The sequence below is a fragment of the Heptranchias perlo genome, chromosome 3, assembly GCF_035084215.1.
Source record: "Heptranchias perlo isolate sHepPer1 chromosome 3, sHepPer1.hap1, whole genome shotgun sequence".
In the NCBI taxonomy this organism is placed as follows: domain Eukaryota; kingdom Metazoa; phylum Chordata; class Chondrichthyes; order Hexanchiformes; family Hexanchidae; genus Heptranchias; species Heptranchias perlo.
Window position 1 is genome coordinate 21,443,773 of NC_090327.1, and position 16,183 is coordinate 21,459,955.

General features: G+C 41.9%; 1 protein-coding gene across 4 annotated transcripts in view; it reads right to left on the bottom strand.

Moving 5' to 3' along the window:
* Positions 1–16,183, bottom strand: part of trpn1 (transient receptor potential cation channel, subfamily N, member 1) — a 272,820-nt gene that overhangs the window by 106,950 nt on the left and 149,687 nt on the right. For 3 of the 4 annotated variants that reach the window (XM_067978518.1, XM_067978520.1, XM_067978509.1), the window contains 5 exons: positions 16,078–16,176; positions 13,972–14,073; positions 9,191–9,292; positions 3,080–3,178; positions 1,125–1,325 (listed from right to left, as the gene is read on the bottom strand). In XM_067978518.1, coding sequence (XP_067834619.1) covers positions 1,125–1,325; positions 3,080–3,178; positions 9,191–9,292; positions 13,972–14,073; positions 16,078–16,176 — 603 coding nt within the window. Of the gene's footprint in view, positions 1–1,124; positions 1,326–3,079; positions 3,179–5,574; positions 5,650–9,190; positions 9,293–13,971; positions 14,074–16,077; positions 16,177–16,183 lie in introns of those variants that run through there. The other variant, XM_067978521.1, reaches the window with a different exon arrangement.

Sequence of the window (16,183 nt, forward strand, 5' to 3'; positions counted from 1 at the left end):
TGAGGGCAATGTGGTTGATATGGTGTATATGGACTTTCAAAAGGCGTTTGATAAAGTGATGCATAATAGGCTTGTCATGAAAGTTGAAGCCCATGGAATAAAAGGGGCAGTGGCAGCATGGAGACGAAATTGGCTAAGTGAAAGGAATCAGAGAGTAGTGTTGAACGGTTGTTTTTCGGACTGGAGGGAGGTGTACAGTGGTGTTCCCCAGGAGTCCGTACTAGGATCACTGCTTTTCTTGATATATATTAATGATTGTGACTTGGGTGTACAGGACACAATTTCAAAATTTGCAGATGACATAAAACTTGGAAATGTAGCGAACAGTGAGGAGGATAGTGAAAGATTTCAAGAGGACATAGTGGAATGGGCGGACATGGTGGAATGGGCGGACATGTGGCAGATGCAATTTAACGCAGAAAAGTGTGAAGTGATACATTTTGATAGGAAGAATGAAGAGAGGCAATATAAACTAAAGGGTACAATTCTAAAAGAAGTGCAGGAACAGAGAGATCTGGGGGTATATGTGCACAAATCTTTGAAGGTGACTGCACTTTAGGAAAGATGTGAAGGCCTTAGAGAGGGTACAGAAGAGATTTACTAGAATGTTTCAGGGATGAAGGACTTCAGTTACGTGGATGGACTGGAGAAGCTGGGGTTGTTCTCCTTAGAACAGAGAAGGTTGAGAGGAGATTTGATAGAGGTATTCAAAATTATGAATGGTCTAGACAAAGTAGATAGAGAGAAACTCTTCCCATTGACAGAAGGGTCAAGAACCAGAGGACATAGATTTAAGGTGATTGGCAAAAGAACCAAAGGTGACGTGAGGGAAAACCTTTTTACACAGCGAATGGTTAAGATCCGGAATGTACTGCCCGAGGGGGTGGTGGAGGCAGATTCAATCGTGGCTTTCAAAAGGGAATTGGATAAGTACTTGAAAGGAAAAAATTTGCAGGGCTACAGGTAAAGGGCAGGGGAGTGGGACTAGCTGGATTGCTCGTGCATAGAGCCAGCATAGACTTGATGGGCCGAATTGCCTCCTTCCGTGCTATAACCATTCTATGATTCTATGATTCTATGAACCCATTGCTATTCAGTCCCTAATACGCTATACCTGTTCTTACCTTGCCCCCTTTAAGCTGGACTTGGGCCCCAAAGCCCAGCAGGGTCTGTACCACCATGGGTTTGCAATACTGCACCGCAATGTGCAGGGCTGTGTAGCAGTCCTTCGTCTTAGCATCAACGTGCGCCCCCTTCTGGAGCAAGGCTTTCACTACAGCAGTGTGCCCTCTCTTTGCTGCAGCATGGAGACACACTGCTCCTGACTAGTGAAAGAAAAAACAAAACATAGAAAACATTATGAGAAAATAGCAGCGAAATAAACAGCCATGAGTTTTGTTAATATCCTTTAAAAAAATCCTTAGGGGATCCTGTACACTGGGCTCACACACCTAATTTGCTGTTTATTATTGTTGAATTTAAAATGCCAAACGCGATGTTATTTTTCGTGTTGTGCCCCATTTTAAATGCTAATTATATGTTATTTTAGGTTAAATCAAAGAATGTACTTTGAAACCTAAATCTGTTTGCAAATTTTTAAAAATGTTTTGTTTACTGTTGTAATTCTTCTATGGTTACTTACAGATTTCAGTCAGCATGTGAGCTGTGATGAGACGTCCTCCCCTTGCAGGGAGTGAGGGAGTTAGAAGAGCAAAGGGACAAGCTTCTCCCCCTTCCCCACAAAGTGGGAGTTGGGGATCCAGTGGTGGTAACAGCACCCCCGCCCCCTGCTGACTACAGATTCTCTAAGAATGGTCTGAGATGGAGCAGCTGAAAAGCAATTCTGCTTTTTGTGTTTGAACCTTAATTTTTGAACACCGAGCAGCTCTGAATTGCTAACTTCCCCCTTTCATCCTCCTCCTTCTCCTCCTCCCACCATCACACTCTGTAAAACTGGACAAATGGGCCGTGTTGCAACACAAAATACCCAGTGAAACGATGTAGCACAGAGCACACTTGAAGCAATTGCATTGCGTTGCAGTGACATAAAGAAGAGCAAGGCTTCAAAGGAGAAATGTTGGCCGAGAACCTCAAAGAACATTTTAAAGCCTAATATAGTCAAGCTACATAACTGCAAATTCATGGGGGATCAGAACATAATTTTCGTTGTTACTTCATCCTGTCAAAAACTGAGGTCCTCTTTTAATGGAGCTTTCACAGACACTGGGAAAAACTTGTGCTTTGACAAGAAGTTTACGATCATGAGTTTTTAAGTAAAATACAGCACATTTGTACTCCGCATCAACTAAAACTACAAGCTTGCACAAAGTGCTCACCCATGATCCTTGGCATATCCTATGTACTGATTAGAACAGTGTAAGACAGCTCTCTGATGGCTTAGTAGATAAAATGTGCTTTGATGGGGATCAAGGGGAAAACCCTCCAGTGGCTGGAATCATATCTAATGCACAGGAAGTTAGGGTTGTTGGAAGCCAATTGTCACAACCACAGGACATTGCTGCAGGAGTTCCTCATGGAAATATCATATGAATATCGAACGGGATTGCGCTCAGCTTTGAAGCTCTCCTCCCCCACTAAGGTGGATTATCTCTGTCTTGGCTCACAGATGAAGAATTGCCACTTACGCCAACTACCAGTGGGTTTCCAGTCAGGAAACTTAGGAGGGGAAGAGAGAAAAGTTGGCAAAGGAAAACTAGTGAGCTCATGAATTATTAAAAAAAAATTAAATGGCCCTTCTTACTTATTCCTTAAGATATGATATACACTTATTAGGATAGAGTCAGACCCACAGGGGTAAATTCACTGGTCCCATGTACCCAGCAGAGCACCATGCTCAAAGAAAGTGCAGGTTGGAAAATCAGTGCTATGGATCTCTGAATGGTGCTCTCTTCAAGCACGGCTCCCCATTGGGAGGGCAGGATTGGTGAATGCATAAGGAATAGTGCTTGCCAAATTGGTCTATTCATTGGTGCAGAAAATCTGTGCTCAGAGGGTTCATGGTCAAAGACACAAAATGAAGGAGGCAAATAGAACATTAAACAAAATGGATTCATTCTACCTTGTTGGGCATGTGCAAAGGGACCCCTTTCTTCAGGAACGCCAGTGCTGTGTCAGGGTGGCCACACTGTGAGGCAATGTGCATCAGGGTACTTCCATCCTATAATTAAAACATCATAAAAGGTTCACAAGTAGCTGTTTATTTATTATTAGTGGGCTTGAAGTATTTACTTTTAACACACCTGACGCCTCAGTGGGTAAATAAATGCTCTCTGTGGTACGGTACTGAGTCATACGAGTCTGATTGCTAGTCTGCGCTGAGCTCAGCCCAGACAGTATTGGTGATATAACTGGCCTAAATGTGCCTGGCTTAGGAAGGAACCATAAAGAAAGATCATCCAGAATTCCCACTCCCGATCACCGGAAAACGTGCATGTGCGGGCAGCAGATGATGTTCACAATTGAACAGCTTGCTTACACTCAGTGTGCAAGCTCACACACACAAATGGCCAATTAGAAAAAGGACTTGAGGGAATCTTGAGGTATGGTGCCTGGGCAAACAAACCCCGACATTAATCAGTATCTTCACGAGTGGAAGAGATAAAATTGAACAAACACGCACACATGTCAACCAGAGTTTAGCTGGAGTCCCTCATGGTAGGATACTTCTCTGACCAGGGGGTAAGATGATGAGGACGTTTGAGGTCCATCCCTCTTCCAGGAGTGACTGTCTGCTTATTCTCCAGATATTCAGTTAGATAGGGAGATTTCGTAAAGAAAGAACTTGCATTCATATAGCACCTTAACACATCCTCAGGACATCTTAAAAGTGCTTCACCACCAATGAATTAATTTGAAGTACAGTTACTGTTGTTTTATAGGCAAACATGGCCTGAATTGCAAGGTCCCACAAAGAGCAAATGGGATGAACAAACAGCTAACCTGTTTTTGGTGGCATTGGCTGGGGTAGTAATGTTGGCCGGGACATCAGAAGAACTCCCTACTCTTCTTCAAACAGTGCTAAGGGATTTGTTCTTATGCCCACTTGAACTCGCATATGGACTCTCGGTTTAACCTCTCATCTCAAACACAGCACCTCCAACAGTGCAGTACTCCCTCGGCACTGCACCGAAGTGTCAGCCCAGATTATGTGCTCAAGGCTAAAGTAGGGTTGAACCTATAACCTTTGTGACATAGACTGACTCCTATTTAGACTCACATCATGGAACTTTCATTTCATTACCAACTGAGCCATGCTGATATTGAAGAGCTTGATTCCACTTATATTGGATTTAAAATGAAAACATCTGCAGAACATCACAACAAAACATACAATACTTGATGGCTGTGTTAAATTGTAAATTGATGAAAGGCCAAGTGAGCACATTGCAGTTCTGTTTTCAACTGCCATGGGCACCTTTTGGTCTGTAGCCATCCCCTTCCCTACCAGGGCACTACATGAGCATTTATACAACCCTTCATCATACACCAAAAAAGACAATAGTGCAGCTATCAGTTGACCCCCAAATGTTAGTAAAAAACAGGTAGCAGGACATGCATATGTCCTTATATCTGCTGTTGTAGGACCACTATGTCTACATTGGTAGTGTTGGCAGTCTAATGTTAGTATTGTTTTCTTAGAGTCCTGATTTCTGTGCATACTGGCATCTCTCATACTCTAGTGCTCGTATGTGGTGGTATCCACTGTGGTACTGGGATATGTATTCACTGGTGTTACTCATAGTTTAGTGCTAATATCTATATGCACTGGTGTCTCTGGTCTTCTAGTGCCAATATAGCCTTGACCTCATAGTGAGGTCTAAATTCGACATCAGTGCACCAATTCTCTAAGCGTGAAACAGGCGCAACAATAATCAATTTACAGGGCAGAAGACTGCACGGGCATTCGGTCCACGGCTAAATTGGTCGGGGCTTTTGTATAAGGTGGCCCTGGCTCCGCAAGCTCTGACCAGTATTTCCGGGCCTTGAGTTGCCTAACCAGCAGTCCTTAAAGGTTATTCAAAATAATGCCCCAAAACTTCCTGAACTGTCCTTTTACTGGAGTTCGAAGGAGCAAGAGAGCACCTCCTGGCTCGACAAAACATCGGTGGGCCTCTGTCGACTTGCCATTGCCCCCCACCCCACCCCCTCCCAGACTTGACCGTGGGCCTCAAAAGCATCCAAAATTGGTTAGGTCCTGACAGCCGAGCTGCGTCAGGGTGCGTGATTGGCATCTGCAGCTTGCCTGAATTATGATGATGAGGCCTGAGGACCTATTTAGGACGGTCCTTGGACCTCTCCGTTATGGCGTCACTGCACGCCACTGGAATCGCGCCCCAATTTCTAGTCTAGTGAGTTTAAAACCTACTCATCACAGAATCCAACTGATTAATAAACAGCTTACGATGGCTGGATAATATTTTCTCATGTACTTTGTTCTCCTGTGAGCATTAGTGATAAAAAAGCAACAACAACGTCAATGCAGGAGTTCTCTCCCTAAAAACAATTCCACAAATATTCAAAATCTACAATCTGAATTCTTTTGAGGTCTCTTACCTCAATGCAGAAATATCACAAGACGCACCCTTAAAACATTCATGCTGAGACCTAGAGCAGATCATGGAAGAATCTTGCTGCATTGAGTTAGTATGCCAATGATTTACCCTCAGTTCCAAAAGTGCATCTTAGTTAATAGTCTATTGATATTGTTCGAGGCTGATGTGTCAGCCAGCGCTTCCTGCTATATGAAAGAAGAACTTGCGTGGGATTAAAGGGGCAGTGGCAGCGTGGATACAAAATTGGCTAAGGGGCAGAAAGCAGAGAATAGTGGTGAACGGTTGTTTCTCAGACTGGAGGGAAGTATGCAGTGGTGTCCCCCAGGGGTCAGTATTAGGACCACTGCTCTTTTTAATATATTAATGACCTGGACTTGAGTACAGAGCGTATAATTTCAAAGTTTGCAGAAGACATGAAATTCGGAAATGTAACAAACAATGTGAAGAATAGTAACAGACTTCAGGAGGACACGGACAGACTGGTGAAATGGGCAGACACATGGCAGATGAAATTTAACACAGAGAAGTGTGAAGTGATGCATTTTGGTAGGAAGAATGAGGAGAGGCAATATAAACTAAATGGTACAATTTTAAAGGGGGTGCAGGAACAGAGAGACCTGGGGTTGTATGTACACAAACCTTTGAAGGTGGCAGGACAAGTTGAGAAGCCTGTTAAAAAATGCATATGGGATCTTGGGCTTAATTAATGGAGACATAGAGTACAGAAGCAAGGAAGTTACGCTAAACCTTTATAAAACACTGGTTAGGCCTCAGCTGGAGTATTGTGTTCAATTCTGGGCACCACACTTTAGGAAGGATGTCAAGGCCTTAGAGACGGCGCAGAAGAGATTTACTAGAATGGTACCAGGGATGAGGGGCTTCAGTTATGTGGAGAGACTGGAGAAGCTGGGGTTGTTCTCCTTAGAACAGAGAAGGTTAAGGGGAAATTTGATAGAGGTGTTCAAAATCAGGAACGGTTTTGACAGAGTAAATAAGGAGAAACTGTTTCCAGTGGCAGAAGGGTCAGTAACCAGAGGACATAGATCTAAGGTGATTGGCAAAAGAGCCAGAGGTGACATGAGGAAACATTTTTTTAACGCAACCAGTTGTAATGATCCGGAATGCACTGTGTGAAAGGGTGTTGGAAGCAGATTCAATAATAACTTTCAAAATGGAATTAGATAAATACTTGAAGGGAAAAAATTTACAGGGCTATTGGGAAAGAGCAGGGAAATGGGACTAAATGATTGGCTCTTTCAAAGAGCCGACACAGGTTATGATACCATGATAGCGCCTTTCACGACCTCAGGTTTTCCCAAAGCGCTTTACAGCCAATGAAGTACTTTTGAAGTGTAGTCACTGCTGTAATGTAGGAAACGTCTATTGCCAGGCTGCTGCCAACAAGGGAATCACCTGACTGCACCAAATTGATATATAGCCATTCATCCCTAGGCTTTTGTTTCTTTCAAGGTTCAATGAAGCTCATCTATGTGTGCTTCCTTCCTGCTATTAAATTTGCCTCTAATTGTCGTGTCTCTTTATTCTCTTGCATGCCAAAAAAAAGAAAGAAACAGCAATGTCAGACTGATGGAATGCGCTGATATCTGACCTTGGGCTAAACGTCAAAAGAAAAACGGTTGAGACAGGTACTATTTATCCTTGACAAGTATTTCCGAGGACCTGGCTGGAGTTTTTAGAGCCTCGCACAGCTTTTGCCAGTTAGATAGCTTTTGAACCTATGGAGAATGTACTGAAATACACTCTGCTTAGCACATGGATCACTGCGAGTTTGATTGCTGCCGATTAATATTCCAGCTGGCATTGCCCACCCGACTCTGTAGTCTGCATGGCTCAGAACTGCTGAAATTCAGCATCTAATGCGATGAGAGCTCAGGTGGAATCCAAGTCTAATTCCTGAATTTAATTTTCTGGTAAACATTATGCTCATCAAAATGATTCATCGTGGGACATTTTGCAAGCCAAGCTAAGCACTCCCAAGTCAGGTTACGGCATATTTATTGCACTGAGTCCCAGTGCTGTGAAATCTGGTCTGTTTATATTTGATTTGATTTTAAAAATTGAGTGACACTTCAATCTGTTCCTACTGTTATGCAGTTTAATATAGCCAAAATGCATTATGATACATGCTTAGAAATTTTTCTTTGTGATATTAATGGACGAATGCTTAACACATTTGTATGATATTCCTCTGACTACTATTCTAAATTGAATATTAATCTGTTTGCTTTAAACTGGTTAATGCATCCATTAAAATAACAGATAAAAGACCCTTGAATGAATTTGTTAAGCATTCCTAATATTGCAAACAGCAATTTCTAGCCTATAATTTCATGAAACCTCCCAAATGTACTGCAATCTCAATACTGAAAGTTTTCTTTCTTACCCATCTGAGGACCTGATAACAGGTCCTAATAGTCAGAGAAAAAAAGATTGTCAAACACTTCTGACCTAAATCACACTGCTGTGTAGTTTGTGCACTTACGTTCCCAGTAATGCCATGTGGTAAGTAAGCACACCGAACACACTAATTCCTGCTCTCTGCCCACAGGCCTTAACGCTCGTGGGTGTTTCTTGTCCCTGGACCTGCACCTAAAGTGCTGTAGGCTGCAGGGCTACGGACCGGGTGCTGGAAGGTGGGATTAGAATGGGCACCTGGTTGTTCTTCGAGCCGGCGTGGACACGATGGGCCGAATGGCTCACTTCTGTGCTGTATCTTTTCTATGGTTCTATGGTTCTATGTCAATCGGGTAAGGACACTGGGAACAGCCAACTGTTCCTGATTTCATTCTACAATTTTGAAACAGTTAAGGCCTATTCAAATCATCCTCTAACATTGCTCCAAGTATATAAACATCCCTTTTTAAAAAAATAAATAAAAAGATGGATCATTGCCCTCGGAGGGGAGGACTGCAGCCATGCTTTAGAATCATAAAATCGTAGAATCGTACTGCAAAGAAAGAGGCCATTCGGCCCATCATGCCTGTGTCAGCTCTTTGAAAGAGCTATCCAATTAGTCCCACTCCCCTGCTCTTTCCCCGTAGCCCTGCAAATTTTTCCCCTTCAATGATTTATAAAATTACCTTTTGAAAGCTTTATGCACAATTTGGGATATTTATTTATTTAAAATAGAACAACTTCTTCTGGTTTGATTACCAGTGTTCAGCTCCCTGCTGGCAATGAATCTCCATATTTAAAGAAATATTTACTACCACCTGATGATAAACAGGTCAGATTGACGACCCTGACTACTTTCCAATAGAGAGGAATTTTCGTTTCCAGAGTATTTTTTCCCTTATTGGCCTTGGGTTTTTTCTCTTTTTTTTGTCTCTCCCAGGAGTTTACATGGCTGCAGGGAGGAGGGGAAGTGGGGGGTGGGGGGGGGGGGTAGAAAGTGCCTATTCATGATGCTCCAACTATCAAGAGTGTGGGGCAGGCTTGATGGACCAGCTGGTCTTTTCCTGCCTGTCATTTTTGTATGGTCATATGTGCCTTGTGCCCAACTCAGAACAAAATACGACTCACCCTTTTGTGAATTCTGCTTATTTCGTTACCACGGAAACATGCCAGAGTTTGAAAGCTGTGAACGAAGGAAATACCTTTGTTCGGGCCAGAACATTGGACTTGAATTTCTCAGTCAATACTTCGACCACGTTGGTGTGTCCTCGCTCGGCAGCGATATGTAATGGTGACCGGTCCAGCTGTAACATAGGAAGAGAGAACATCTGTCCACATTAAATCACCACAAAATTCAATGTAATTCAATACTGTTGACCTCATTTTTAAAGTTACTTATCCCTCTGTTTATTCTAGTTGTACTTATCAATGCCTTGTAAATTGTTTTATTATGCTTCCCGCAATTCCTCATCTCATTGTCTACATTCACACACTGGACTGTAAATAAGATTGTAGTTTCGCTCTAGGTGTTCACAAAATCACAAGATAATTACAGACGAGGAAGGTCATTCAGCCCATCTTAATTCATCCATCCAGAGAGATCCTAACATTTCCCCATTATATTTGCCAACTTTTTCTTAAATGGTTTTTTGCCTCCGCTACTCTATCTGGACATTTGCATCATACATTTGTGTGAAGAAGAATTTCATGACGTCAGTCCTAAAATGACCTTTTACCAGTTTGAACCTGTGTCCACTACTGCAGTTTGATTAAAGTAATACTCTGGATTAACCTTTTCTATTCCTTTAATAACAATCTTATACATCACTTTAAGACCATCTCTCAGACATCTCCTTTCCAGGTTAAAATGTCCAAGTTTCTCCAGCATTTCCTCATAATTCAATAAATCTGGTAATTTATAGGCTAGAAAATAGATTCATAGAAAGGTTACAGCCATTCGGCCCATCGAGTCTATGCTGGCTCTATGCAAGAGCAATCTAGCTAGTTCCACTCACCCCCCTATCCCCGAAGCCCTGCAATCATTTTCCTTTCAAGTACTTATCCAGTTCCCTTTCGAAGGCCATGACTGAATCTGCCTCCACCATCCCCTCGGGCAGTACATTCCAGATCCTAACCACTAGCTGCATAAAAAAGATTTTCCTCATGTCACCTTTGGATCTTTTGCTAATCGCCTTAAATCTACGTCCTCTGGTTCTTGACCCTTCCGCCAATGGGAACAGTTTCTCTCTATCTACTCTGTCTAGAACCTTCATGATTTTGAATACCTCTATCAAATCTCCTCGCAACCTTCTCTGTTCCAAGGAGAACAACCCCAGCTTCTCCAGTCGATCCATGTAACTAAAGTCCCTCATCCCTGGAATCGTTCTAGTAATTCTTTTCTGCACCCTCTCTAAGGCCGTCACATCTTTTCTAAAGTGTGGTGCCCAGAGGGTAGGGAACACAGCAGCTAATTTTCACATAGCAAGATCCCACAAACAGCAATGTGATAGTGACCAGATAATCTGTTTTAATGATTTTGGTTGAGGGATAAATATTGGTCAGGACATAGGCACGAACTCCCCTGCTCTTCTTCGAATAGTGCCGTGGGGTCTTTTACCTCCACCTGAGAGGGCAGACGAGGGCCTCGGTGATCATGAAAGTTGCTGGATTGTCATAAAAGTCATTAATGTTCTTCAACGGAAGGCACCTGCTCTGGCCTACCTGTGATTGCAGTTCACTCTTAATGCTCTCAGGAATGGGCCATAAATGCAGGCTAATCAATGTCATCCACATTCCAAGAACATATTTTTTAAAAAGTAGAGACTTATAACTTTTGCATTGGTCTTTTGCTATTCTTTTTTTGCTCTGTATTTTTGAGGCTCCTAGCTACATTTATTTGGAAAATTTCCCTAAAGTATAATGATTAGGCTGCAGTGTGGTTCCTAGTGGGAATTATATATAAAAAAAGAAAGACTTGCATTTATATAGCGCCTTTCACAAACTCAGGATGTGCCAAAGCACTTTACAGCCAATGAAGTATTTTTTGAAGTGTAGTCACTGTTGTAATGTAGGAAACGTGGCAGTCATTTTGCACACAACAAGGTCCCACAAATAGCAATGTGATAATGACCAGATAATCTGTTTTTATTGATCTTGGTTGAGGGATAAATATTGTCCAGGACACCCAGGGAGAACTCCTCTGCTCTTCTTTGAATAGTGTAGTGAAATCTTTTATGTCCACCTGAGAGGGCAGACAGGACCTTGGTTTAATGTCTCATCTGAAAGATGGCACCTCTGACAGTGCAGAATTCCCTCAGTACTGCATTGGAGTGTCAGCCTAGATTTTGTGCTCAAACTTCTGGAATGGGCCTTGAACCCACAACCTTCTGACTCAGAAGGTAAGAGTGCTACCACTGAGCCACGGCTGATACCTAATATATATTGAGAGAAGGCAGAACAACAGATAAACCGGGAGGCCAGCTTTATAAGGCAGCACTGCATGAGATCCATACCCTCTGCATATACTCATCCACCAGGGTGTATAGGTCCAGAAGATCTTATTTGAATATCTCCCTGGAATTTTGTGTAAGCAGGCTGACGTTCAGCCCAGGAGGCCTGAAAGAGCAGTGCTCTATTCTAAAGGGAGATCTGCAAACAAGACAATACTTATATTGGCTTAGAAAGTCACTACTGTGCTTAATTTCTAGCTCACTGGCTCATTCTAAAGGGTGGCAGGTGATTTCAGCCATGTCAGTCAGTTTGCTGTCCATTTGAAACAAGGTTTCATAAGTCTTTTAAAAGTATCCACTGAACATTTCAATTGACTTCTGATTTTTCGTAACCAACTAGCAATTCAGGATATCCATTTTATAGTGGCATGATTTACATTCAGCATTAATGAGCCAGAAATGATGGACAATGGGACTTACGATGCCACCATGCCAGTCAGCCGTGGCTCAGTTGGTAGCACTCTTGCCTGAGTCAGAAGGTTGTTTCGTCAAGTCACACACAAGAGACTTGAGCACATAATTTATGCTGACACTTCAGTGCAGTACTGAGGGAGTTCTGCACTGTCAGAGGTGTCGTCTTTTGGATGAGACTTTAAACCGAGGCCCCATCTGCTCTCTCAGGTGGACGTAAATAATATTTTTAGTTTTCTCATTTTGTTACCAAATTTCAAACATTATACAAAGATTATACGATATTTGACACCCTATATACCTGTGATTAGAGATGTGCATATATGAGGACTAGGCATGCTGTGTGTCTGAGCTTTGTTAAGTGTAATGCAGAAGTCTGTAGAGTTAAAAGGTACAAAGGTTTATTCATACAAGGTAAAACTATTAAGAAGTGTTCTCTTTTATACAATATACATTGCAGTTGGACCTTAAACATATAAAACTGGTCAGTGGAACTTCTGTGAACATGAAGCAAATTACTAAAAAAAGGCATTTAAATGAAAACTGCAAAGTAGTTTGATTTTTACAGACAAATGTTAACGTATTAATAACAAAGTGTTCGGAATTTAACCCGGAAAAGTGCGAGGTGATGCACTTTGGAGGGACTAACAAGGCAAGGGAATACACAATGAATGGGAGGACCCTAGGCAAGACAGAGGGTCAGAGGGATCTTGGTGTGCAAGTTCACAGATCCCTGAAGGCGGCGGAACAGGTAGATAAGGTGGTAAAGAAGGCATATGGGATACTTGCCTTTATTAGCCGAGGCATAGAATATAAGAGCAAGGAGGTTATGATGGAGCTGTATAAAACACTGGTTAGGCCACAGCTGGAGTACTGTGTGCAGTTCTGGTCGCCACACTACAGGAAGGATGTGATCGCTTTGGAGAGGGTGCAGAGGAGATTCACCAGGATGTTACCAGGGCTGGAGCGCTTCAGCTATGAAGAGAGACTGGGAAGATTGGGTTTGTTTTCCTTGGAGCAGAGGAGGCTGAGGGGGGACATGATTGAGGTGTACAAAATTATGAGGGGCACAGATAGGATGGATACTAAGGAGCTTTTTCCCTTCGTTGAGGGTACTATAACAAGGGGACATAGATTCAAGGTAAAAGGCGGGAGGTTTAGAGGGGATTTGAGAAAGAAGTTTTTCACCCAGAGGGTGGTTGGAGTCTGGAACTCACTGCCTGAAAGGGTTGTGGAGGCAGGAACCCTCACAACATTCAAGAAGCATTTGGATGAGCACTTGAAATGCCATAGCATACAAGGCTACGGACCAAATGCTGGAATATGGGATTAGAGTAGACAGGGCTGATGGCCGGCGCGGACACGATGGGCCGAAGGGCCTCTATCCGTGCTGTATAACTCTATGACTCTATGACTCTATAAAGTAAGTAGCACATTTTAAGTTAGGTTATGATCATTTTGCTCTTTTCTGTGAATGTGAGTTACTGGTATTTAATGTATTTAGATTTTGAATGTATTTAGATTTCTAATTCAAAGAACAGCAGGGAAGTTCTTCCTGGTGTTCTGGCCAATATTTATTCCTCAACCAATATTACTAAGAAACAGATTATCTGGTCATTATTACACTGCTGTTTGTGGGACTTTGCTGTGTGCAAATTGGCTGCCGCATTCTCTACATTACAACAGTGACTACAATTCAAAAGATTAGCTGTAAAGTGCTTTGAGGTAGTGAAAAGTGCTATATAAATGCAAGTCTTTCTTTTTTCATGCCATTATTGTCTCATTTAAATACATCCATTTTAGGGTGGTCACTTCCAGCAGCGGTCAGAATTGACACCGTAAAGTTGAGAAGACAAAAAAGTGGAAGAAGATCTGGCATTATGGAACCCCGCCCCATTTTCCATCCCTGCCTGCCTGAAAATTAGACAGAAAATATTGTAAAATGTTTCCCTCAGTGGAGATATGCCCTACTCGTGGTGTTGTGTATTAATGCAGCAATTCATTGAACTCTTGTTTCTTATTGTCACCATTTTTAACTGATATGTACTGAAAGTTAAAGGTACCTTGTCTGCAATGTTTGGGTTGGCTTTATACTGGTAGAAGAACTTCAGCATGAATTCATCCCCTTCCCAGGCAGCAACATGTAAAGGAGTCTGGCCTTCTTCCTGCATTTAAGGTACAGGCAGAGGTTGAAGAAAAGTAGCAAAGCTGTCAATTATATTACTGTTGGCTGTATTAGAAAATTGTAATACGTGTCATCTGATTTAAAGGAAAAACACAGTCCCAACAAAGAGAGACCTTCGTCTGGATGATATTTGACTGGCGAAGCTCAAAGAATGTTTGTTCTCATTTTCTCTCTCCTTGAAATAAGAACCTACTTAAGTCGATGCAAAAGCCAAAGCAAACCAATTTCCTCCAGAGATCGTATAAAACCTAATCTACCTTGCTTTTAACCAAACCCACTCAGTTTCCAGGCAAAACAGGGAAATCTATCAAACAAAACTCCAGGAAGCAATCCAACTTTATGACATAAGTGATTTAACTCCGATGTCACAGCGTGCCACACATGGGGCTTGGTTTTAGCTCCTGGGCGGCAGCAGGCAGGCTCAGCTGATTTTATCATGTTTGTGTTCATTATCCTTACATTTAACCACTTCACAAATATTTGCTGTTCCTTTGCTTATTGTTCCAGTCTCTCTTTTACTGCGACCTGACCACATCACTTTCCTTTACCTACAAGTTTTATTAGATTACAAGAAACACCCTCCTCCATTTCACTTACGAATTGTGTGAATAACAGGGAACCTAGATCTAACTTCTGTGAAGCCCCTTCCCTCAGACAGCACTATTTGACTTTATCTTCTATCACTAAGCAAGTTCTCAATCCAGCTACCGATTTATCCATTAATTTGATGCACTTTAGCCTTTAAAAACTTCACGAGCAAAACTTTCTCAATTACCATAGCTACTAATTTAATTACTTCAAGTTACTGCAGCTTATAGTACTTGCTTTTAAAACATAATATTTTATGAATTCCATTGCTAATCTGATTGTATCTAGCATTTGTCTGCAGTTTTTGAAGGCTGATGTATAGTATGCATTAAACACATTTGCCATTTTCTCAACCTCCAAGTTTCTACATGACTTACCTCTTAAAGAAAGTCTCCTCGCACTCCATTCGTGCTCACAACTAACATTTTTGGAACCTTTTTGCTGCTACCTACAATCTACCTTCCCATTACTCTCTGACACTCATTTTAGTTATCCTCAACTGACATTTGTATAACTCTCAGTCCTCACAACTCCTTTTATATTTAAAAATATTTCTGCTTTGCCATTAATTTAGTTTTGAACTCTTAATTCAACCACATGTATTTTTACCATCATTTTTTTTTGTGTTGAAAGCTCACTGCCGTACAGGCCCCCATCCACTGTGACGGAGCTGAGGATTATTCAAACTCCACCAGCTGTGGAAGGTGGTTTTGATGTTCAGGTGACAACATGAACTGCCTACCTTCTGCCTCGCAGCTCAAGCTACCAAGACACTTGAAGGACATTCAATAGGACAGACACAAATATTTTTTGTTATTAAAGGGGCACTACTTTGGTTCATGCGGAGGGATAGCTGGAATAGTCATGTATCACATTCATTGCGTCCTGAAAAACAGCAATTTTTAACAAGATGGAGCAGGGGAATGGGACTAACTGGATTGCTCTTTCAAAGAGCTGGCACAGGCACGATGGGCCAAATGGCCTCCTTCTGTGCTGTATAATTCTATGATAGAGAAATCATACCTATTTCTGTCAGGTGTTGTAACATTTAGGAAACACAGAAAGAATCTTTGTCAACTAACAAAGATGGTGTCTGTTAGTCTGTTAAATATACCTTATGCGAGGAAGATTACATTCATATACAGTTGCTTTTGTTAAAGCCGTCTTTCCTGTACTATAGAGCTAAAAATTAGGACAAAGGAAGAAATAATTTCCCATTCTGAAATTTCTGGAGTTTCAATCTTTCAGCCTCTGCAGTCTTGGTGATTTAGTTGTTGACTGTGCTAGTGATGGAGAGGACATTATCTCCTACAATAAGTTTAGGTTTATACCTTCATCCTTACCAGCAGGCATCAGTATAACTTGTCATTGAGACTCTGTACTCATGTTTACTCACATTTTGAAAATCAACACCAGCACCAAACTCCACCATGAGTTTAGCCAGTTCTGTATCTTTTTTTCTGCAGCAAACGTGTAAGACTGTGTCGCCATTATCCTGAAAA